A 26167-nucleotide genomic window follows, 5' to 3' on the forward strand; every position below is an offset into this window, starting at 1 on the left:
TTAAATTTTCTCCGCTGCTATGCTAAGCTATAGCACACCGCGGCGCGCGCACAGCACACTAGCTGGTGGTGCTCGATAAATTCTCACCGGGCAGCACAGGTGGCCTACTTTAGTTCTGTGTTGTAGTTCTGTTATCGCATCCTCAAAAAGCGAGACTAAAGTTACTGCATGTTTTAAATGAAAGTAACGTTAACAGATTTTAAGACCCTTTCAAAATTGTATTTAAGACCTTTGATGAGATTTTAGGAGAATTTAAGACATTTTACGGCCTTAAATTCAAATTATTGGATTTAAGACTTTTTAAGACCCCGCGGATACACTGAATTAAGATTGTACTGAAGACATGTTTAGGCTGTGTATAAGTTGTACCACACATTCAAATTCAAACAAACAGGAGACATGTATCCAAATGTTAGAAATGTATTTTTATAAGTGACATTGATTAAGCATTCGAGTACAAAATGTTGTTCCTATAGTTAATTTAATAATGCCACAGTAACGGAACTGGCAAAGCCTACAAGGTTATTGTATTTTGCACATATTGTCATAAGTAACCTCCCATTGTACAAACAAATTACACACATCTTTAAACATGGAAGGAGCAAAATAATTTGCGTTTACAGCATAAAAAACACAGAGTCTTTCTGCTGATCACTGGCAGTGCAAGCTACACTGTAAAAACAGCAGCAGCAACTAAATTTTGTCCCCGTGAGATAGATGACAAACGCTCAGTCAATGTTACAGACGATGACAAAGATCTTCCCACTGAAGTCCAATAAGTACCGCTTGTCGTTCAAATACGAACAATTACAGTACAAATCGCAAGGAGAATGACAACAAAACTGGATACAAACGAAATACACATCAAAACTAAAAAGATACTGTTACGAGTAGTCACACGTTCAACTACAAAACAAACTGAAATGCCAACAAATGAGTTCTTCAACTGCTGAGTGACACATGAGCCGAAAAAAACTCAAATGAAATTATTAGATATAGAAGCACATGACAATAAAACTGCAAGTACGACACACCTTCATCTAAGAGCACACTTCTCCAAACCAGTGAGTACATAGTAAATCCCCATTGTGCTAAAGGTGGGACATGAGAATATCGTAGAAAAATGTCCTCTAAGGACACAAGTGTGCATAGACATGGGAACCTACTATGTGGTTTTAAAAAAAAAAAAGAAAAACAGTTTACAAACAAAACACAGCTCTTATCATTGAGACATATTAAAAAACGATTATAAGTATTGGGAAGACGACGACTACTACGGAGGCGTTTATAGCTGGTATGAGAGCAGTACCTTGATATGAGTCGAGTGTTACTGCTGTAGAAATGCAGGGTTACATGTAGCTGCTCTGGATTATTTGAGGAGCGGAGATGCAAAGAACTTTCCTTGGCGAGAGAAACCGACTGCGGATTTGCTCTTGCTCCCAAATCTGCAACAGGAAACACAATTAGAATCATAATCTATAATGAGATAATGGACAGTAGACTCATAAGAAAGATGTGCAAAGAAGTCAGTTTCTGCTGATAAAAATGAGTTAATTCAAGTCTGACTAAATATTTGAACAGCCATTCTGAAGTCAGTTAATCAGTAGATTATTGATTGTAAAAACAAGGCCTGAGGAGATACCGTGTGTGTGTGTGTGTGTGTGTGTGTGTGTGTGTGTGTGTGTACCTGGGTGTCAGACTTGACTTCATGCGCTGAGACAACGAGCTGGAGGAGGGGGTTTTATTGAGCTGGTGCTCTGGTGTGGTCAGAGGCCCCAACATGCTCACTGCAACGACACAAACATTGTGATAAGATGTCGGCCACGCTAAACAACGGTGTGTCCACACTCACGCGAGCACCACAGAAGGACACAACGTTTACCTCTCTCAGGAGTGGCATAGCAGTTGGCGTTCTCGATGATCAGATGGTCCGCTTTCGGCGCCTCGTTTTCCACCATCACAAAGTGGCCCCAGTAACCCACAGGCAGAGCCAGCAGACGCTCCACCACCTGAATAGGATGGGATTTAGTGGAAGAGCAAAAATGTCGGGGGTTATTTCAGTGCGTTGCCTCACTCCGTTCCTATTGTGTGGCTCCGCATAAGCAAAACAGATGGCAATAGTTTCACGCAGTAAAAAATGTCTGTTAGTGTGACCATTATTATTGATCACAATAAAGAAATCTTTTAATATAATCTTATACACATATGTATTGTGTATATAGGCTTGTTGCCCTACCTTCAGACTAATGACCCCATTCAGACCAGGAGTGATCTGATCACATCCACATCAATTTATGTACAGGTCTGAACTAGAGATGGGTATTTCATGCAAAAACAGCCATTGAAATATTCTTAACTGTAGCGTATGAGAGCTAGTGAAATGAGTGCAGGATCCACAGCGTGTTGATCTAATACATTGGTTCTCAAAGTGCGGCCCGGGGGCCAATGGCGGCCCGCAGAAACATTTCTGGCGGCCCGCAGTGTTTTACTGCTGATAGTTTTAATCCAGGAGGTACTAAGCTTGTTAAATGTTTATTGTACATTACTGGATACAGACCAATAAGTGTAAACAAAAATACTGGGTATTTAAATGGTTTCTATATGGTGAATTTTAGTGTATTATTGGGTTATAAGCAGGTAGCTACCCAATTACTAGCTATTTACCCAGTAAATATATGGTAACAGAAATGTGTTACTTGGTATTAACCTGTAATTAGAAGGTAAGAACAATGGCCAAAATACTGGGTAATTACCCAGTAAATTATAAAGCGTTATTATATTAACGCTTAAATTACATTATATTAACTCTTATATTACTTAACGCTAAACTGTAGAACTGCAATCTGGTCATTAAAATTATTACAAATGGGATTTCTTTCTGTTTTTTTTCCTTTGGCGGCCCTCAGTCCAATGTTGGGTTCCTAAATCGGCCCTCAGGTATCAAAACTTTGAGAACCCCTGATCTTAGAGGAGCAGCTAATGAGATGCAAAGACCCTGGTAAATTTCATCACTTCTGCAAAACACTAACAAAATGATTGCTGCCACCTTGTGATAACAGATGTGCCACAAGTTTGGTCAATCAAAGCAATCACTCTAAAAGACAGTGTTCAGTTTGATTTCTTCGTACATAATTTACAAGAGACGTGTGAAATTGACGTGGCCCACCTTAGCCTGTCGCTTGGTATCCTGTAGAATCGTCATAGGATCTGGGTTGGGAACTGCATGGCCCACAATAGTCGGACCAAAAACTCGAGCCAGGTTACTGATGTCCATCCTGGTGTCCAAACTGTCAGCGACTCTGAAAGATTTGTATTGAATGCAAATATACGTCAGGTATGTCTAGGTAGACCAAGTTATTCTAAGCACAATTTCGCCTCAGGAATTTTAATCCAATTAAAGATGAGAGCATTGAACGGGCAAAGCATCAAAGCAGGCTGAATGTAAAAATACCAACCTCTGAAGGTGAAGGACTAAGAAAGCCAGCGTGTCTCTGTTGGGCTGCGGCAGGTCGCCAACGGTCTGGTACATCAGAGCGATGCTGTTGTCTTCATCTGAAACCTCTGAGGGAGAGCATAGTGAAACCATTTTGTAAGCGGAGGCCAATAAATGTGAGCTTGTAGGTTTTTATAAACAACTTGAAAGAAATTGTTTCTGACTGAAGAAACACACGTATACTGAAAAAACGCTGATAAATGTAGAAAATCAATTTCTTTCCGTTCCAGGCGACTTCGCGTCTGAGGTTTCCATCAATACAGATTTCAGAGCAACTCGTACAAACAAAGTAGAGACACTTATGAGACCTGCATTTAATTGGTGTGTTAGGTCAACGTCTGCCGTCTATTCGCCAGCTACACAAAGCTTGTTATTGTATCGTTATTGTACCGTCATCCGATAATAAACAGCTACTAAAACACTTTCTATCACACACACCAGCTGCATCCATGAAAGCACGGTTGAGGCGGAAGGTGAGGAGAGGTTCCTTGAGGTTCCTCAGGAAGTCCTTGAGGAGCCCAGTGATGGCATTGATGTCGTCTACTTTGCTGAGAACAGGAACAGTTTTGCTGCGCAGAAACTTCTCCTTCAGGTCCTTGACTGTGCGATCTGCGCCCGACAGACGGTACAGTCCAGCCTGAGGGTGAGGAAAAGCAATTGTTCAGCATGCATTGTATTGTAAATTTACTCCAAAATAGGGCTATGACTACTTTTATCCGTAGGTAAATGTTAAATGATTGTGGGAAAAAAATGTCACAGACAATTTTCCACAGTCCAAGGTGATACAGGATGTTCACAATGATGGAATAAAGCAGGGACCTTTGATGCGTCTGCTGCCATTTCCCAGTCATCTAATCTATAACTCTAATAAGTAATATAACAAATGAATACTTATATTCTGCGCTGGCAAAATGTATACTAATTAGCTGATTTATCTGTGATGCTTTAGTGCAATTTCCACATGACTAAATGGTGCTAAGAATATAATTACATAGGTCAATGTTTGTTAACACAAACTGCATGCGTTCACAAATAAAGGCCCTTGAGATAAAGGACATCTTTTACGAAAGCAACAGATGAAGTGGCTTCTTAATTTGTTTTAGATGAGGGAAAAAAGGCAATCTTTCACTGCCATTTCAGGGAAAAAAAAATAAAAGAGAGACACAAAATGAAATTGAGAAAAGCAAGACAGATTTGGAGGCCTTTCCACAGGCAATTCACAAATTTAATCTCCATGGAACAGCTTGTAAAACCCTAGTTAAAGCTCTCACTCTCAGCTTAAAGGGATGACAATAAAAGTAATGGCTGGGATTTCTGTACAGTACATGAATAGCCCACTAACCTCGTGTAGGCCTCTTTGCTCAATCTCACTGATGCAGTGCACCACAAGAGGGGGAATCATGGGTGACATGTCGGAAACATAGTCTGCAAGCACGCCCTGGTGGGGAATGAGAAATTGAAAGTATGAGCACTGTGAACAAGATTTTAAAGAACATATACATTTTAAATGTTTCTGCACATCAACAGAGAAATCAATAAACGCTCTCACACACACACACACACACCTCCCCAATTTTGACTGGTGTGGCGGCCACGTTGGGGATGCACGGCAGAGGGCAACGCTCGCGACACTCGGGGTGCGAGACCACCCTGCAGTCACGACACTTCAGCGAGATCTTGCCAAACTTGATCCTCTTTCCGCATGGAACACAGGATTCGGGCTTAATGACCTATAACGGAAAATAACAGGCTGGTGAAGACTTATGGCTAGTGAAACAACAAATTCACTTAAAATACACCAATCAATGCATAAATAGATGCTGATGCTAAAAATGTCTTTACAAAAACAGCCAAATTCGCTGCCAGGTTTATTTCGAGAATTATTAATACAATCCCACACACTTTTCTAGTCGCATTCATTTACTTAGCAAACCTCTCACACAAATGGTAATCTTACAGTTTTGGAGACAAACTCGTGAAGGCGGACACATCCGTTGCTCTGTGGAGTGCTGGGCTGTGCTTTTCTCTCTCCCTCAGGGACAGACGGCTGCTTGAAGACATCCTCAGATTTGACAGACTCAGAGTCCCACTCCATGGCAGCTTGAACAGGAGACACATAAATAGCCGTCTTACACACTGTTGAATCACTACTGCTGCATAAATCAGACATGCATAACAATAAGTAGGACATTTTTATAAAATGCAAAGTGGAACACTATCCATTCACTATATTAAAATAGTTTTTTTTTTAAATCATTATTTTCGCTACATGTTGATTTGATACAAGCATAAATTGTTAACTTCAAAATATCTGAATACACATCATGCTGTGTGTGTCAGACAGATAACACTATAATTGCCTGCGTCATCTTGCCATAGCAACTCTATATCACACAAAATGAAAGCGTTGCTTCAAAATAAAGGCTTATTTGTTTGAAAGTTTGAAGAACCAAGTTAGACAGATAAGAATAAACAAGATAATTTTAACTGACAATTAGCCATGTTTGAAATACCAAAAGGTAAACAAATATTTTAACATCATCACATCTTACCAGTCCTTCTCCTGCTGCGAGTCCAGTAGGGAACGGTTTCAATGGTAGAAACTGCCTCAACAGGTCCTCCATCGGCAGGGACAGTTACTGTTGTCTTTGTTATCAGAGTCTCGTTTCCCTGTCACACACAATGATAATACAGAAAAGTCAGAATTACTACCTACATTTAGTTTATTTTGAAGTCTATGGTTACCTGTAATAATTCACTTTTCAGCAATAGAAAATGATGATAGTATCTGGGCTGGAGCTCAAACCTCACCTTTTCTGAAGTTCTGCCTGTTGATCGGGATCTTTTGGAGGCAAGTGGAGGACCATCGACATGATTCCTCGAGGTGCGCTAAAATCAAAGAAGCAGAAAAGAGATCTATACCTGCAGTAACGCAAAACCTTTTTTCTGAAAGCCAAAATATTGACAAGAAACAGTTTTCATGGCATACCCTTTTTTCTCGTTTCTTAAGGCGAACCGTCCTCACAGTGGAGGAGTCCCAATCCTGCATCAGAATAAAATATTATTTCACTGTACATTAAAATCACTATAACTCCACGCGATGCTGAAAGGTACTTACAAGAGAGTCGTCCGTTTTGTCATAGCTGATATCGGACAGGATCGAAGCGGACTCATCTATCCTCGTCAGTCTAGCAAAAGTGAAAGAAACCGTCAGCATTGTTTCACACGTTTAGTATTTGGGTCGTAAACTCCATCTACTTTTGCCTGCAGCGTCAAGAAACATCTCCATAGAAAGGCAGCTGAGAGTCGAGAGTGATTTGTGTGTGGCTGAATGCAGCATTCATGTGATAAATAGATGGGAGATGATAGCAGATAGGGAAACGTCCTTCCCAGTTTAAAGATGAATGTGAGCCCCATGCCAAGTGTCAGATGTTCTCACATGCAAATCAACCTCACCAAAAGGGCAACACTGCTAGGAATAGTGGGCCATTTACTTTTCTGAAATACCAACATCACTGATGCAGATAAACACAGAGGCTCTTTAAAAAAGGCAGAGTTGCTTGTTGTGTCACATTCAATGTCATTGTTTGTTGTTGCACAGGTACAACGCCACGCCGCGCATCTTGCCGACACAGCACAAACCCCGTCTACCAAGTGAAGTTACTATTCTCAGTCGAAACGCAAGCCTGACAAAGGCTTTCCCGTCCCAAACTATATGGTATTGTACCAAACCGAACTGTTCCATGATGGAAACACGCCTTATGTAGCCTTCAGTTAGCATCAAAACTCAAAAGATGTTTAGTTTGTTATTTGGGCTATTGTTAAAACACAGCGGTCCAAAATGGTGGCCACTGCAGAGCTGACCCAACTCCTGATATAAATATAAAAGGCTCATTCTATGATAATTAAAAAACAGGGCCAAAAAAGCAACTGCCGTAAAATGCTCCTTTAACAATAAACGTGAAGTTGTGCTTTCTTACCTCCGACTGGTATTGATGTTGACTGGTGTTTGACAGTTGGTGTTCAGGAAGGCCAGAGCCGAGCGTTGCTCTGCACTGAGCTGGATACTGTTGGAGGATCCCTCACTGGTCAGGAGGTCGCGAATCAACTGAATTTGACGGTCCTATGTTACAGGAATGCAATCAGTGCACATATAGAAAAAAAACACTCAAACCAGGAGAATGTACAGTAGATTAGATTTACATATCAGCAAACCATCCAACATACCAACTTCTCGCATTCAGCCTCAGCCTTCTGTCTGCGCCGGATCTCCACATCGACTTGGTTGCGGGCATGTTTTAATTTGACCTCCAAGGCTCCCCTCTCTGTTTCTGTTTTGGTGAGAATCTCTTTGAAAGACCCCAAATCCTGCTCTGTCCTAAACCATCTGCGACGGCAGTCATCAAAGTTTTGGGCCATCTGAATGAAGTCTTGGGGGGAAAAGACACAGAGAAAAGAGCCAGATTTATTATATGTAATAATAGAGATCTGCAGCATGCTGTGTCGAATAATATACATAAAAAGATAAATGTGTAACAATAAACTACTCACTGGGTTCAATGCTTTCATTGAGGACGTCAACTTGCATCCTCATCTTATCATATATGGTCTGAAGGCCCAGCACAGCAGTGTCCATGATGATAGATCTGGCCCTGAAAGAGATGCATTATAACTTTAAAATATTTAAACCATAGGATAATGAGGGTTATGATTCTCTCTACAATAGGGATGCTTATTTTGATAACCGTTGATTGGCGTTTCCCAAAACTGGAAATAACAAGCGTCTTGTTTTGTCCACAAATCAAAAATGATTCTGTTTTACTGATTTCTTTGTTATATGGAGCAAAGAAACCAGAAGGTATTCACATTTAATAAGTCAGAGAACTTGTTTAAATTAAACAATCATTGCAGCCCTAGTTCTAATCATGTTAGGCATACATAATGAAAGGAGATCCAACTTGTTTATGGCACCATACAACAAAAATAGCAGAGAGCAATCATCAGCAAAACAGCAATTAGTCCAGCCGCAGATGGTGTGGTTTCCATAAAGCCCTGATCTTTCTGGGATTACTTGAAGAGAAGGGGTTATGAGAATCACTACACGGTGCTACAGGACGGCAATGAGTTCTGTAAGATGTTTCCAATGACATCCGATGTACCAGCACACATCTGGAATATGAAATCTATTGCTGCTTCAAAAACAAAGCGTGGTCAGACACCAAAGGTTTAAGTTGATTTAGGTTCACAAATGACAATTAATATCAATTTAACTGGCGTGCAGTTTGATCATTTATAATGATTTGGTGGGACAGGCATAGTTAGAGAGGATTTATGCGAGACAAATAACTATTGACAACAATAACTGGGCCTGGATTTGTTTAAATCATATCACAGTAAGAAACTGTTTCACATGTGCGGTCCCTGAACGCATCATTTACTGCAGTGAAACCAACTGTCAAAAACATTATAACATTATAGGTATAAAAAAACCACATCAATATTTGAGCTACATACTACTGACATACGAATGTGGAATGAAGGTTTTTCCTGCCTGGTCAATAAGTTATTATTTATAACTCAATTACGGCAAACGTAAATGCACCTTAGCACATACAATAGACCAGTTACTGTCGCAAGTTCGCGTAATAATATACTTTTCACCGTAGTTTGTCTATTAAACGTGTGTGTTTTGTTTCCGTTATCGTGAGAAACAGCACATACACTAAATAACTACTATGTGCCATTGAAAAAAAACAACAGTACGTCGTAACGTTGCAGACCAGGCGTTAGCTGCTAACGTTCACTACGGACATTAGCTTAAATCGTTTACCTACCGTTACTGCCGTGGAGAAAAGGTGTAGTGTTGAAACCCCACAGTAGTTGTTGTGCTTTACGCTCTTTTTTTCTTGTTCTTATCTTTTCTTTTCTTTAAATAAAGCGACCAGCTCGCCGTTCCACCGTCCTTCCGCAGCCACAGCTTCAATGGGCGCCTTGTATTTCAAATGCCGCCGTTGGCCAATGAGTGACGAGCATAGTGACGAGTGCTGACTGTCAAGCGAGGAAGTGTGTGTTTGTTTTTCCGACTGCGGACTTTCAAATCAAAACAAAAAATGTCAGCATCGGGTAGTTACACACAGCAGCGGCGAGTATACACATGAGTGCACAACATAAAAGTCAGTCATAAACCGGTGTTAATACATTCGGCTGAGGAAAAATGAAAGAAACAGGCGAATTGGGAGTCAAAAGGGATTCAGTCAGAAGGAAACTTTTTCCACTTCCGGTCAACACTTTCAAAATAAAGTCAATAATAGTGAATGACCGTTGAAGGATGTGGCTCATTATGAATGAGACACTGTTCGAGTATTTCCATGTAGGTCACACATTTACATTATACAACTCCCATGAATGGACTTAGAGGAAAAATCCCATCATCCAGCAGGACAGGAAACTATCTGTACAACAACACTATTTTGTTTATCTTCAAAAATAATATATGTGCACTTTTTACTGCTATCTATCTATCTATCTATCTATCTATCTATCTATCTATCTATCTATCTATCTATCTATCTATCTATCTATCTATCTATCTATCTATCTATCTATCTATCTATCTATCTATCTATCTTCAACCATTTTCTTTTTTCTTTTTTTCTTTTTCACAGTTTTCTCAGTCTCTTTTCGTGCATTTTCACCATTCATCTATTGGCAAAGCAGCTCAGTAGTTCAATAGTCCAATGTGTTCCAAAAAAGCATCACATATTATATTTGTGATGCTTTTTTGGAATACAAATTTTTATTATAATGGATCATGGACATGGAACTCCCAGGACTGGACTCAGGACAAGAGAACACAGCGTTTACGGAGACTTCACTATTTGTCAAAAAACAACACAATAAAAAAAACACACAAACAGACTGAGAAACAGTTTTTTTTCCCTTAGAGCAATAGAATCCATAACTCTGAGTCACCGCAGCCCTACACGGTAACTCCTGAACCAGTCCTATTTTACATCTGTGCAATTTTCATACAGTGTCTTTTATACATGTGCAATTTTGGAAGCCGGTTGAAAAACAAATAACGCAAACTTTCTTTTTCTTTTTAATGAAATGAAACGATAACTAGGGATGGGAATTACACGGCATTTTGAGAGTTGACTGTCGAGGTTTGGTGTCAAATTTTGTCTAGTTTTTTTTTTTTGCGGGGGGTGGAAACTATTCTTCACTGTACTAATTAATTTTAAGCTCAAAAACATGGCTGTACTGTCCAATATTGACCATCAAAGCAGCGCTAATAAAAATGAGGGGCAAAAAAAATGGGAGAAACTCTCCGCTGTCACGGATGTATCTCCAGATGGCGGTCAGGTGGTGAAAAGCTGGTGTATCCAGTGTACTTTTTCGGCCCAACCGCTCGTCGTCATTCTAACGTCTGATCGGAAGCTACATTAATTTTGATTTAAAAAAAAAAAAAAAAAACTTTTTTTAAAGGGACAATGTGTAGTATTTATGGGTTTATATAACCCAAAGTCCACTCTTTTATACATATTATGTGCTCCTGCATTGTCTAGTCGCTGTATAATAGTTTTTGTTTCATTTTCGTAGTGTTTCAAAAAGTCATGTAAAATAACATGGTCGCGGGCCACGGTTGCATAGCCACTGTTAGCAGCGAGACGCCATGTTTCTACCGTAGCCTGTAAGGACAAACTCGAGAGAACAAATCAAGCGTCTCTTTACTTGTAGCGGAAGTCCCGCCTCCACTCTCTCCGCTTCGTCTGCTACGGCCGCGGTAGCTCCGCCCTCTCCCTCGCCTCACGAACCTCATCTGCTGACACGGAGAAAGACGACGAGGACGACGACATTTGACCAGCTGAGGACACCGTAGCGCTCAGGGAAGGGAGGGGGTGAGCAGAGGAGCAGTTCTTTGTTGTAAATTTCAGCCTCTCCTCTAGATGGCACTATAAACTACTTACTTCACCTTTAAATTATTTTTCCAAAATGATTTGGTGACCCCCAGAAATCATCTGGCGACCCCAATTGGGGTCGGGACCCCAAAGTTGAGAATGGCTGCATTAGGGCACCAGGGGGGCCCCCACCTGTGCACACCACTGTTTGAGAGATTATTGCCCTCTGCCAGGAGGTATATGTTTTGTCTGTCTGTTAGCAACATAACTCGAAAAGTCACAGATGGATTTGGATGAATGTCCACAATGGGACCAGGAACAAGTGATTACATTTTGTGGCGTGATCTGTAGAAGTTGTGCACCGGCAGGGTGTATTTTGTAGGCACTGAATTGCCTTGGTGGAGGTCTGCGCTCTCCGAGTGCTTTTCTAGTTTTGCATGTGATGACTTGACACAGCTGATTGACAATGTAGAAAACAGCAGAAACTGATAGAGAAAGAAGTAGGAGTGGAATGAGGACGTTATATTGTTGAGAATTCAAATGACATACAAAAGTGTGAAAGGGAGAAAAAAAAAAAAAATATTCGGTCACCTAACGAGATGTAATTGTTGTAATAATGGAATTAGATGAGTCGTTTTGTGCCATTATTCAAATCTCGAAAGCAAACGATGAAAAAGAAAAGGAGGTCATTAATCATTTCTCACTCGCGCGGGAAACTCCCGGTTTGACTGAAACGCTGAAGCAGCCGAAGTTACCGAATATAATGTTAACGTCCAACAGCCCCTGCTGTCACGATTCATTTCTGAGCCAATCGATAAGCCATAATAAGCAGATTGGAATTAGGCGAGGGAATGGACGAGTCTGTCAAGCAGAGAGAGAGAGAGAGAGAGAGAGAGAGATGGAGAGAGGGAGGTGGAGAGAGAGAGAGAGAGGGAGGGAAACTTGTAAGAAGCAGAGCATGCAGAAAAAGCTCCGCAAGATTTCAGTGCAGCTGCTCGGCGGGTGTTGAGGCTTCAGAGGCAGCAGAGCTTGTTGCGGATTACAATGATTGCGACCACGCAACAAAACATGACCACGGAGCTGGTATGTGCACATGTTCATATGTTTTTTTTTAATACATTTATTTTTTATTTTTATATATATATTTTTGGTTTGCACTATTGTGTGTGTGTGTGTGTGTGTGTGTGTTGTGCAGTAGAGGGATTCCTCATGTGTGCGCCACTATATCGATTAGTGCTTCGGTCATTTCAGCCCATTCAGACTTTCTGGTCAATATCAATCTGACACCGTGCACTGCGGTGCAGCCATGCTGTAGTAAGTCGACGAGCTCCTCTCACTCTCATGTCCCATTCAGACTTCCAGCACCATTATATATCATCATCATCATCATCATCATCATCATCAACATCATCAAAATCATAATGTCTTTATTTTTTTTCTTCTAATATTCACACACACACCTGCACACCTGACAAAGGGCTGCACTGTACTGTACATGATTGATTATCCCTCTGCTGTGTGTACTGTTATTGGCAAGGAACAAAGAGCAGGAATCTTCTGTTTTAATGTTCACAGCATTGTCAGTCCTGCATGTAATGTAATGCTGTTGCTGGTTGAATTTCTAACACACATGCACACAACTCCCACTGTGTCCTTTTTTTTTTGTTTATTAAAAAAAGGCATTTCACTGTATTTCAAATTAAGAACTTGTAAAAAAAAAAAAATATTTATGCATTCAAAAAGGTGGATTTTTGGGCTACTCTGCAGTCTGTTGAATATTATTATATTTGCATTACTAATATTTTTTGGAAAGGTTTCTATCCTGGAATAAAAGTTGACCATGCAGCGTCAGGCACAGTCCTGACTTGTTATTGTGATGCTTCTGTTTATCTACAGGGCAGTGAAAGAATTTCAAAGCCTGCCAAGTCAACTAATTAACAAATCTCATCAAACTGTCACAACCTTGGAAATCATTACAGCTTTTCCCCCAGTGGCTAAAGTGCTCAGGACGACACTGAGCAGTTAAGTCATTAGTTAAATAATGACTCGATGGTATATGTAATACACGCACAGTGGCGGTGACTTACATGAGCCGACTGACTTCAGGTGTTGTGTTGCCTGCCTGAAAATGTCTCCATGCAAGGACCACACAAAGCTGCAGGGCTGAACAGACAAATTCGTCACCTGCAAACGCACAAACATCTCATTTTGTTGTCTCCAATCAATGCAGAGAAAAACAGTGAATAACATTTGCACCCTTTCAACGAGGTTTGAATTGCTGTTTAGACACCGGGGGTGAGAAAATGCAGGTGTTTCCTGCCTGTGTCACAATATCATTTTTTATAGTTGGTGCAAAGTCAATAAACAAGCGTGCACTTCTCGAGTTTAGACGTAAACAAAGTGATTTCATTTCAAAGGCGGTATTGTTTTATATATGACACGGTGAAGCTCACACTCTGAGCATATCAAAAGCGTATAAGGTGCTGATACAGTATTTCTGTAAAGTCCCGGCCGTGACAAGTAATTAATTCTGTCTCATATTTCACTGTGACTCCACAACATGTTGTCACAGCGTCTTTTGCAGATGTTGCATGTTTCCAAAAGCGTGAGCGGTTGGACTTGGACGCGCTGAGGAGGGGGAAAGAAAAAAAGAGCTATTTCATGTTGAACCCCCTTTTGCACAGTAATTGTCTTATGCGTGATGGGGAGCATGAAAAGGAATAAGGCAGCGTAGGGCAGCCTTGCAGCAGCAGAGGCTATAAGCAGCAGTTTCTTTCATTTCTTTGAGGCTTGTGCTGCATTGTGTCTGACAAAAGCCTGGAGGGCAAAAAAAAAAGAAAAAAAGATCTGCCCTGTTTGTCCCATATGGGGCAACTGCTGCTTTTTAAGTGGGGAAGGAAGGAAACTGTGGTGCAGTGTGTGTGTGTGTGTGTGTGTGTGTATAGCAGCAAAAATGTGATCAAAGATATGAATCAATACTGAGCTGCGAGCTGTAGTATCACATTACCACAGCTGCTTGGTTAACATTAATTCTACCCATGCTTAAGCTACATCCTTCTCTAATGATGGACTTCATTTTAAATGAGGCAGTGAGGGATATTGACAGGGAAATACATACGTGGGTTGCTTCCTAATCTACGGCTTTTCCCTTGTGAGCAATTACAGTGGATCATTAAAATCAGGCACATGTAGGTTATATTGAGGACTGCTGCACGTGTCCGTCAATAGACCCCCCCCCCTTCCCCCCGCTTTTTATGTTGGTGGAGATTCCATTGATGGCTTTGTCAATGTCATGTGTGTAATAAACATCATTTCCTGTTGTCGGAGAGGGTGGGGTATAGGTTGAGAGGCATGCAAATCCAGGACCAGAATCCTCACACAGCCTGGTTCCCTCTCTTCTCTCCGTGTGATTTATTGTCGGATTTCGCTGCGCCTCAAAGATACAGAAGATGGAGTTAAGGAGGTCTCCTGAGCCCAATTTATGAATTCTCAGCACCGCCTGGATCCAACACCATCAGAGCTCTGGTTCACGTCGCACACATTGAGTAATTGCGCTTGGCGTGGTTTGCTCTTTGTTTTTTTTAGTGGTCAAACTCAATCAGTACAGAATTATGTGCAGTGCTCTGTTTGGTACAACAGGAAAACAATAATTTTGATGATTTCTAAATGTAAGAGAGGTTGAGTATGTCTTGGTATTCCACAAGGAGTCATCCATGTCTAAAAGTCTCCTTTATGGCTTTATTCTCACTTTTACTCGTTTCCCTTTGGACCTTGTAAAACTGCACATCTTATTGATTCTCTTTATTTTGGACGAGTAAAATTTATCCCTGCTCTGCTGCCAAATGTAGAGCCCTTTTTAAAGTAGACATATTATACCCTATTTCTCCAAGTTAACCTAGTTCCCTGGTGAACATGTCTGTGACATGCTTTGGTCAATATATCTTAAGGATGAAGCACCACAGCAGTTCAATCACTCTGCCAAAACAGCCCTGTTCTGAACGCTCCGTTTTGAGTGCCTGTCTCTTTAAATGCAAATGAGACACATGAAATTACATCAGCCACAGATGCTACTGGGAGCTAACAGCAGTTAGCATTTGGAAAAGTGATAATTTGCAGGCTCTAGCCGGCACATTGCCGTCATATATAAAATGTATCCGCTGGACATGTAAATCCTCTGAGGCTGGAAGTTTGTGTAGAACTCTGTGCTGCACTGTGGAGCCAACAATAGAACACTTCGCGGACTTCTGCTCTTCCGGATACTGTCGCCCTCGCCTGCACTCTCACTGTCTCATTGTAACGTAGCTATACGAGTGCGGAAGTCAACATCTCGTGTTTTATCTCCTGTACTTAGACTGAGGCCGACCACAAAAACATGAGTGAGTCATCTTTTTTCGGGCCTCCACAGTCACAAATATAAGTATTAAAATGATTAAAAAGTTGATTTTGCATAATATGTCCCCTTTAAATGATGCACAGCCTCCAGGGTCTATACCGTCAGGAGGATTACCCATAAACACCCACACATTTTGATTTGCATTCTTGCACCCTTTGGCGTTTGACGGACACCTCATCTTCCTCGGCTTCCCCTCCAACTTCAGAGTGAATAAAGTAGACAAAAGTTCATGGCGGGGGTGGGGAAGGTCAGTGTGTGATATTAATTTTTGATTTAACTCTGAGATATTCTGAGATTGGTATTTATTGTGATATTCCCGTCCATCAGGCTGCAGAGTGAGTTGCACCAGGTCAGTCGAACAGATCAGCTGATTATGCTGCATTAAGCCCCTCTCCTCTCCACACCCGCAGTTTTTCCACATGTTTAACTCACGGGGATTCGTATTCGTACCTCATTTGCAAATGTGACAAAACTTCCTCATTTACACAAGAGTGGGGGGATTCTCCCTGTTCGTACAGACAGCGATGCATTCTCAATTGGAAGTTATGGTTTAATGTGCGGGGGCTCAGGGGAATGATGGGAGCTGTGCATGCCATTAGAAGGGATGTTCAGCTCTTGCACACAGTAATTTGATGGTGGATTTAGAAATTAAAATACTGTGTACTGAAATCAGTCAAGTGGGGGAATTTAATTTAAAACGTGTCTTCTATGATCCTGGAGTCATTCTTTATGGGTTTTATGATATGTAACCATTATATGTGGCCATTGCTTTTAATGTTAGTACACATGGTGGTGTATGCACTTCACTTCTCAGATGCTTCTCAAAATTGATGCAGTAATGACTGGATAATCCTCCACGGACATTTCTGTAGGTTTCTCTATCTGATGGATGGATAATAGTGGTTCGCCGAGGGATTGGGTACAGAGAGAGCGCACAAGAATGATATAAGGAGAGTGCAAAAAAGGGCAGTAGATACAGCGGCATGGTCATCAATCTCCCCCCAGCTCTGACCTGTCAGAGCTCAGACAGCACTTAAAAATGTTCCCTGCAGGTGCAACTGGTGGTGATTTTAATTTGAACATGTTATGATACAACAGCCAAGGATGTCCATTGATTAAAGATGAGGCCTTGGCAGGAGATCCCCAGGCGGTCAGGATAAAGCAGCACCCCCCACTGTCTAAAGCCGACCCGTTTCCTTTATAATAGGGTGTCAAAAGTTCTGGAGTGAATTATTAAAATGTATTTTGAATGATTTATGTGAAGGATTTTTTGGGATTTTTTTTCGTTTTTTCAAAAAAGACAAAAGTTTCAGATCTGCACATTTCTGCAAAACTGTCAACAGCGTTTCACTATATCGATTTTTTGTACGCGTCATAAACAACAGCAGAAAACTCCGACACTTCGTATAAAAGTGATAAGATAAGATGTACCTTTCTTGATTTGCGAGTGAGATTAAAGCCCAATTTATACTCCTGCGTAAAGTGCTCTGCGTAGGCTACGCAGAGTCCTCTGCGTCGACGCAGAACCTGTCGAAGAGCCTCTGCGTCGTCTCCGGGTGCACGGAATATTTTTTAAGTGTCCGTCACTCCGTCAAGGGACAACGGAGACGGCAAGAGCTGCGATTGGTCCTCAGGACAGGCCGAGCGAAGCTGCTCTGACTTCGTCGCTGCCGAACTATAAATACGTCATATCTTAACACACACAGCACATGTTTAGACTCTAAATGGCCAATTTCTAGCCTCAAATTATCTTAAAACTGCGTTCCGGGACACAGAAAAGTGACAAAAGGCCTCTGTTTCAACAACAACAGTCTTTCTCCCTCGGACGCCATTGCTCACTGTAGCCAAAAGCACAACAACCTTGCGCAGCGACCCCTACTGATCGGGCGGGAAATTGCAGCGCCTATCCGTCACCACGACGCAGAAGTATAAAGGCTCGAGTGGACTACGTGGTGACGCAGACGGATAACACATTACGCAGTCGGAGAAGTATAATGTGGCCTTAAGACAACACTCTCCTTCAATGTAACTTGATTTTAAAGCAGGGGTGTCAAACATACGGCCCGCGGGCCAGAACCAGCCCACCAGTGTTGGTAAAGGGGACATATTATAGCCTATTTCACTAAGTTAACCTAGTTCCCTGGTGTCCTAATGAACATGTCTGTGACATGCTTTGGTCAAAATACCATAAGAATGAAGCACCACAGCAGAACTGCAGTTCAGAACGATCGGTTTAGTAGTATCTCTTTAGATCCACTTTTAAAAAATTAAAACGAAACTTAAGGGACAGGAAATGACATCAGGTGGGAGCTAACAGCAGTTAGCATTTGGAAAAGTGTGTATGATTTAAGTATCATATAACATGTATCCACTGGACACATAAATCCTCCGAGGATGGAAGTTTGTGTAGAACTCTGTGCTGCACTGTGGAGCCAATAAGCAAACTTTTCGCGGACTTCCGGTTTTCGGATGCCGTTGCCCTCGCCAGCACTCCACGCGGAGCTCCACGAGACAACAGTTCCAGGAATTTTTGCGCATTGTAACGTAGCAATGAGTGCGGAAGTCAACATCGCGTGTTTTATCTCCTGTACTTAGACTGAGGAGGACCACAAAAACATGAGTGACACACTCTGTCGACTGATAGGGCCTCCAGAGTTCCAAATATAAGGATTTAAATGATTAAAAAGTTGATTTAGCATAATATGTCCCCTTTAAATGGTAAACTTGAATGTTGAAATTGCAATTCTTTTTCTCATGAAATTCCAGGTTGTTCATAATTTGTTTTGTGAAAAAGATACTTCAATAAATGCCAAACAAGGGGAAACATTTGGATGTATTGTTTGGTGAAATGAGTTGGACACCCCTGTTTTAAAGTGACACAAATCTCATTTAAAAATCAGAAGAGATTGTCGTAGATTTGGGTCTGCCAAACCCTGAAAAAAAATCAGATATGAGTCACACCTCGACAACAAAAGTGAACGCTGAGTCGCTGCAGCTCGGTAATGTGAACACATATTTGTCAGCGAAAACACTGTGTATTTTTTAAAGCAAGTGTGGCGAGTTGCCCAGATTTGCGGACAGCTGGCGTCACCCAGGGAGAGCGCGATGGAGCAGCAGTCTGTTGACCAGCGAACCACAGACATTCCCTCCCTTCCGCTGTCGGCCTCCCCGTGGCCCTAGAGGAAGATGACAGCCCCCGTTGGATGGGGTTAAGCCAAAGGGCTGGGCGGCCGTAACCGAGGCTGAGTTTTATGTTTTGCGCTGTGATTTAACTCTCACACTCCAGCTGGCATGTGGCTCCAGCAGTGCCAGCTGCTCATTATGAGGGAGTGGAGTGCAGCCTGGAAACAGCATGCTATTGTGTTTAATTATGACAGATACGGACGCCAGCTCATTCCATCAGTTCCCCCTGATCATATTTACAGATGGCATGCAAGGAAGTGAGCCGAAACTTGAAGTTCTCCTCTCTCTAGCTTTGTCTATACCCAGGAGTGTATATGTGTGTGTGTGTGTGTGTGTGTGTAGTCTCCATCTCCTTCTCCCTTTTTTTATGGCCTCGTTAACAGCTTCATCCAGAGCCGTTAAATAAATCCTGATCCCCAAAGCAACTCCTTGCATCTGAAATAGGCAACGGCTTTCCCCGACAGAGGCACAGTTTGTTTTCATCACCTCACAGGCAACTTCTCGCTCTGTTTTAGCAACATCACGCGGTCCGTCAGTCGCGTAACAGGTGAAACGATGAAGACGACAATCATCACGGTGCAGACTTTTCTGTCGCAATTTTAAGTGCAATCTCTTTCTAGTGAACATTTTTTGTGCAGTTGTCAAGTGGAAAATTAGGGCCAATTCCAAATTCCTATCTTAACCCTCAAGCTCAACCCTTAATCTTAACTGGCCCTCAAAACCAAGTGTTGAGGGTTATTTTGTCACTTAGAAATGGGACACCCCTTAAATGCAGATACGTCTTCAGACTGTAGGGGGCAGAATAACGCGAAAGCTGCGTCCAGTCTGTCAACTCCAAAAAAGAAGAAGAAGAAGAACACATTTACGTCACGATTATTCGGTCAAGTTATTAGGTTGTCAGTTAGTTATAAGATGATACTCATACAAATACCACAACCACAGACATATTCAGCTGACAGTTACCACACACCACGGCTTATTGAAAAGTAAACCATAGCAAACGATCGCTCGTCCGCACCGGCCGGCTATTGACAAAAGATCGTAAAATAAATGTTACTCATCAACAATGACGTAAGTAATCCATAATATGGGCCTTAACTAAGATAATACAATGGTTTTCGTACGTTTTATATCTCTATTAACAAAGAAAATACTTAATTTGTAGCGTACTCATTTCGCTGCTTTCGGCGCCATCTTTGTTATGTCAAAACACGCAATGCATTCTGGGTAGCCCTCTCGGAAAATCTCAATATTGAGGGCGATGCAGCCCTTAAGCTCGCCCCTCAACTTCATTTTTTCTGAGAATCGGGACAGCACTTGCACTAGCGGGAGCGTGCATTTTTGAGATTAAGGGTTAAGATTGAGGGTTAAGCAAGGAATTGGAATTCACCCTTAGTCTAATCCAGTGAAGTCTCTGTGATGCTGAAGCCTGGACTCATCCCCCCCCCCTGAGGCTGTACTGTTAAATGTCAGGGAGAGATTTTTGTGAGAATGTGGAAATGAAGCAGCACTAATGTCCCTCTCCTCCTCCTCCTCCTCCTCCTCCTTCGCCTCCTCTTTCTCCTCCTTGGCTGTATTATATAGCATCCATCACAGTCTTTGTGTGTTTGTCTGTGTGTGTTTCTCTTCAACATCAGGACCTGGGAAGTTCAGACGGTCCTCCGCGGAACTGGAAGGGCATAGGCATTGCCGTGGTGGTGATCCTGGCTGTTATGTCACTGGTGATTCTTTCTGTCATCCTACTCACGCCTGGTAAGGATGATGCAGAGAAGGGAAGAGAAGAAAAAAAATAAAAAATAAACCCCAGAAAGAAGAAAGTGTATGAAGCGCTGCAGGGTAAAAGTGAGAGAGAAACAAAGCAGAGATACGTCGTGTTGTAATGTGGAGAATCAAATGATTAGTTTGACATTGTGGAAAATGTGCTTACGTGCTCTGCGGTGGAGAGTTTGCAGAGAATATCAACATCAGCAGCTGCAGCTGCTCGTTTCAGAACAAACACGGGAAACGGGGGGAACAAGAGCCACTCTACAAATTAACACTTTACATCTTTGTTTGTTTGTTTTAATCCCTGCAACAACTGCATGATCAAAAAATGACAATTCACCATTTTATGGAGGGGTGTATATACTCGGTGACATTTCCCTGCCTCTGAGCAGTTGCCAGGCAACAAAAAAAAAAAAGTCTCTTAGAGATTATAACCCCTCCCCAAAAAAAAAGCACTTTACATTTACCACTTTAGTTTGTTTGGAGTAAACAAACAAGATATAATGATTTAATCAGTGGGCAGAGTGAAGTTGGTTGTTTCGCCCCCACATCTAGTTCGATGTTAAACTGGGAAAATTTAACTACACACCAGCAATTGAATTAGAGCGTTTATCAAAAATGTCACACGTTTGCCAAAAGGCGGGGATAATTTGGATAATCTACAGAACTCAAGACTGAGGCTGTATGTCTTTACAGAGGAACTAACTCCGTCTTCTCTGCTCTTAAAGACGAATCTCACCTGTTACTCCGTTCCCATATCACCATGGAGGACCTGGAGAGTGAGGAGTTCAAAGTTCACGACCCCTGCGTGGCGTGGTTGAACGGTAAGGATCCCTGTGGATTTTTAACGATCTCCGCCCCGAAAACTGAGCTGCCGGCGTGCAGACGCCGCAGGTATCTCTGTAAATGTAATTCATCACTCTAATAACTCCGGACACTTCACCCTCTCCTTAATTGTCTCCACCGCCGCCAGAGAACGAAGTGGCCGTGCGCACCGCGGAGGGACACGTCCTGTCGTTCAGCCTCAACAGCAACCTCACCGCAACTCTGCTGGATAACAGCTCCCTGGTGAGTCGCAGCAAACGCAGCCGGGCGAACGGCTCTCCACGACGAGTTGTTTTCAGATTAAAATTTAGATTAAGATTTATTACAGGTCAGATTTGACTGGTCATGTTCGTGTCTTGCCTCTGAACGTGATTGCACAAACGCAGTTTTAAAAAAAGTCATATCCAAAACATGCCGCTCTCTGTTTCTGCTGCCGTGGCAAGGCAAAAAGCCACATTGATTCTGATGTGGGTACACGCGGTGGAGCAGTGGCTCGCACTCTTGCCTCACAGCAAGAAGGTCTTGAAGGCCTTTCTGTGTGGTTTGCATGTTCTCCCGCACGTGGTTCCCTCCCCTCAGACTCCATCTTCCTCCCACAGCGCAAAAAACGGTCAGATTTGGGATTCGGTGTAGGTTTTGGGATTAGGATATTTAGGTAGATTAGCTAATCTTGATTGAGCGTGTATTTTGATATGACCGTTCTCATTCATGCAGGTCCGCAAGGTCACGGATCGGATAAATATCTGATCTTAGGATCACGTATTGAAGGCTAATGGGGCAGCCCATGGCCAAGAGCAGAGGCGTCAAACTCATTTTCACTGAGGGCCACATCAGCATAATGGTTACCCCTCAAAGGGCCAGATGTAACTGTCATACAGAATAAATGTAACCAAATATAATGTAAAATAAAGTACTTTGTAACATACTGCTAAATAACTTTCTATATTTATTACTTATTCAAGTTACAAATATGATGCATTATAGATGTTACCCGGTCCACGATGGTGTTTCTTGACAAACTAACAGTTTTAAAAGTCTGTATCTGGTCAGGGCAGAACCTGCTCACACACCTTCAGCATGCACTGCTTCAAAAACACACACTCAGAAAAAGACTTTGAAGCACAGGTGATTTCTTCAGCCTCAATATCGCTAGCTTTCACTGCCTCATCGTTTTTGTGAACACATTCTGCTGCGATCACAGTCTCCATCTCAATTTCACTCATGGCATGATGCATATGCAATGATACACTGCGATCTAGTGGCGGGATGCCGTCTAGTTGCGGGTAACGCAATCGCCATGCATTGTGGGAAAAGTAGTTTATGGTCAACGCACGCCTTAAAGCAGCATAGACCTATTTTAACACAGATTTAAAGGGACAATGTGTAGTATTTATGGGTTTATATAACCCAAAATCCACTTTTTTATACATATTATGTGCTCCTGCATTGTCTAGTCGTTGTATAATAGTTTTTGTTTCATTTTCGTAGTGTTTCAAAAAGTCATGTAAAATAACATAGTCGCGGGCCGCGGTTGCATAGCCACTGTTAGCAGCGAGACGCCATGTTTCTACCGGAGCCTGTAAGGACAAACGCGAGAGAACAAATCAAGCGTCTCTTTACTTGTAGCAGAAGTCCCGCCTCCTCTCTCTCCGCTTCGTCTGCTACGGCCGTGGTAGCTCCGCCCTCTCCCTCGCCTCACGAACCTCATCTGCTGACACGGAGAAAGACGAGGAGGACGACATTTGACCGGCTGAGGACACCGTAGCGCTCAGGGAAGGGAGGGGGTGAGCAGAGCAGCAGGTCTTTGTTTTAAATTTCAGCCTGTCCTCTAGATGGCACTATAAACTACTTACTTCACCTTTAAGACCAATTAATCACTCGCGGGCCACATAAAATGACGTGGCGGGCCACATCTGGCCCCCGGGCCTTGACTTTGTCAAATGTGGCCAAGAGGAAAGGAATGGGACTTGCAACCAGAAGGTTGCTGGTTTAAATCCAGTGACCTGTGTGTGTGTTCACTGATGTGTTAAATGCAGAGGACTATCACTGTCGCTAATTGGTCTGTGCGCAATCAATTACGAGTAATAATGAATAGATTAGGCTCGAGTGACTCATCCCTTTCTTTCACGACTATGTGGACACAGAAATCCGATCGCCAAATCAGCTCTGTCACATCAGTACGGTCCTAATGAGGAGGGTCGTAGCAGAAACCCGCGCAGCATCTTTTCTGTAAGTCGTTGAGCGTCGACGTCATCGACCTGCAGGAAAAAATCGAGCGACGATAGAGGAGAGCGGCCGCGCTCTACTACAGCTGAATCCCACTTCCAGATTTGCTGCAATATCTTACATAACAACGTAACAGAGATTTGATTAATGTGATTTTAAAATTGGAACTGACGATGTGTGTCCATGCAGCCCCCCCCCCCCCCCCCGATCCAAGTCACATCAAGCGAAGAGGATAAGTCACTTCAGCCTGGTTATCTTTATGATTCTAGACTGAATCGTATGAAAGCTGTTGGAGTCCCACTGTTCCATATCCCGCAGCTTTGAGACAATCACAAAAAGATTTGGCAAAGTGACAGTATCAGCCCCCCCCCCCCCCCCCCACCCTCCCCCCCCCAACACCAATCTGGCTGTTCTGTGAGTCCTCAACATGTGCCTTCAAAGTGAATCCTCTGCGAGGCACTGACAGACTTATATGGGTCATCGCACACAGACGATCAAATCAGGCTCGTGTTCAGGTTGAGACGAAACCATTTCCGCTGCGTGGTTTTCGCCGTCCCATCTGCTGTGGATAATTGTTGAAGAAGATGTTCTTTTCACATCTTTTCACATTCTGAATCGCTGAGACGCTTCCGTTTAAATATAATGTCAAACTTGGAAATTCGGACTCGTGCATAGGAAAGTTAAAACCTCAGCAATATCGTCATTTTTTCATTATATACGGAGTGCTTCATAGTAATAAAAAGATCACACGAGGCATCTGCATAATAAAACCAAAGCCTAAATCTAAATAGAGTTCACTGTGGAAACCTCAGCATCACACAACCTGGAACTTGAACCCTAATTTGGTTGTACATCACAGAAAAGGCTACACAACAACAAATAATCTTTTTTAAATGCATTATTTAGTAGGTGAGTGCAATTTTTGGACAATCAGCAGTGGAAAATGCGGCAATATTATCACTTACAACAATCCCCAAGAGGGATTTCTTAAGCCTCATAAATGCATGAACCACCTGACACCTGTGTGTTGAAAATTAATCGTGCCTAAATGGGTTCTCTAAATTCATAAATCAAATTATCATTGTGCTACGGTCTCTTGGCTCAAACAGGAATTGCGCTGTATTCTTAAGATGTGAAGAAACGGCACTGTCAGAAGGTTAAAAATGTTTTTTTGGTTGTTGTTCAACGTTTTACGGTACATTTTTCTACTCGTGGGATGCTCTGACCTTTGTGGGGCTACGCTGCGTTTATTGGGCCAAGTCTTCACACAACCGTGACAAACTATACATCGCTAGAGAGCTGCAAACGCCCCGATTCTGTCAGCGCGCAACGTGTTTAATTGGTGTCACTTCAACAGCTTTGCAACACAATTGATTCAGACCTGTGGCTTTTTTTCTTCTTCTAATGTTGGGTACATACTGTATAATATACAGCATTGGTTCTCAAAGTGCGGCCCGGGGGGCCAATGGCGGCCCGCAGAAACATTTCTGGCGGCCCCGCAGTGAATTACAGTTGATAGTTTTAATCCAGGAGCTACTAAGCTTGTTAAATGTTTATTGGACATTACTGGATACAGACCAATAAGTGTAAACAAAAATACTGGGTATTTACCTGGTTTCTATATGGTGAATTTTAGTGTATTATTGGGTTATAAGCTGGTAATAAGCAGGTAGCTACAGCCCCCAATTACTAGCTATTTACCCAGTAAATATATGGTAACAGAAATGTGTTACTTGGTATTAACCTGTAATTAGAAGGTAAAGAACAATGGCCAAAATACTGGGTAATTACCCATTAAATTATAAAGCTTTATTATATTAACACTTATATTACTTAACGCTAAACTGTAGAACTGCAATCTGGTCATTAAAATGATTACAAATGGGATTTCTTTCTGTTATTTATTTATTTATTTATTTTTTTCTTTGGCGGCCCTCAGTCCAATGTTGGGTTCCTAAATTGGCCCTCAGGTATCAAAACTTTGAGAACCTCTGATATACAGTATTATGTGAACAAATAAATTGGGTTGAGATGGAAAAAACAGAACTGGATAAGCAAAAATAGATGGAAATTAAAGATTACCCTGACTGTACCTGAAGGGTCAGGTAACCCAAGTGTTAAAGGTCTGAACTTTAGTATTATGAAATTATTATTATTTATTATTATTATCATTATGAAAGATTAGAATGCTTTGACTCTTACTTTTCTACTACAACTGACAATTATCATTTGCAGCAGATTCAAAGGTTCACCGGGTTTGACGAATAAACCTGGTCGTCATCAACATAGAGCGTAAATAAAAATGCACGTCGTCTTCTGGTTTGAAAAGTGAAGCCTAGAAGTAGCCACCAGGGGATGACAAAGGTCTATATCTCTAGTTTT

The 26167-nt window shown here is 42.0% G+C and overlaps 2 protein-coding genes across 2 annotated transcripts in view; one reads left to right on the forward strand and one right to left on the reverse strand.

Moving 5' to 3' along the window:
* Positions 1 to 1369: 1369 nt before the first annotated feature.
* Positions 1370 to 8129, reverse strand: racgap1 (Rac GTPase activating protein 1; the record flags this gene model as incomplete). Its single annotated transcript, XM_083894915.1, has 16 exons — positions 1370 to 1445; positions 1688 to 1787; positions 1883 to 2009; positions 3167 to 3299; positions 3456 to 3561; positions 3932 to 4130; positions 4836 to 4931; positions 5059 to 5223; positions 5451 to 5593; positions 6046 to 6163; positions 6305 to 6382; positions 6483 to 6536; positions 6612 to 6681; positions 7474 to 7616; positions 7721 to 7923; positions 8045 to 8129. 16 exons carry the CDS (start codon positions 8127 to 8129, stop codon positions 1370 to 1372), a joined length of 1896 nt encoding a protein of 631 aa, XP_083751041.1.
* Positions 8130 to 12438: 4309 nt separating this feature from the next.
* The window catches only part of LOC310931684 (inactive dipeptidyl peptidase 10), a gene marked incomplete at its 5' end in the record, with an annotated part of 31889 nt that continues 18160 nt past the window's right edge, over positions 12439 to 26167 (forward strand). The window contains 4 exons of the mRNA XM_083894914.1: positions 12439 to 12477; positions 20608 to 20722; positions 21463 to 21558; positions 21708 to 21802. Of these exons, the coding sequence (XP_083751040.1) occupies positions 12439 to 12477; positions 20608 to 20722; positions 21463 to 21558; positions 21708 to 21802 (345 nt within the window). The remainder of the gene's footprint in view (positions 12478 to 20607; positions 20723 to 21462; positions 21559 to 21707; positions 21803 to 26167) is intronic.

Source organism: Microchirus variegatus, assembly GCF_963457635.1.
Source record: "Microchirus variegatus genome assembly, chromosome: 9".
NCBI lineage: Eukaryota > Metazoa > Chordata > Actinopteri > Pleuronectiformes > Soleidae > Microchirus > Microchirus variegatus.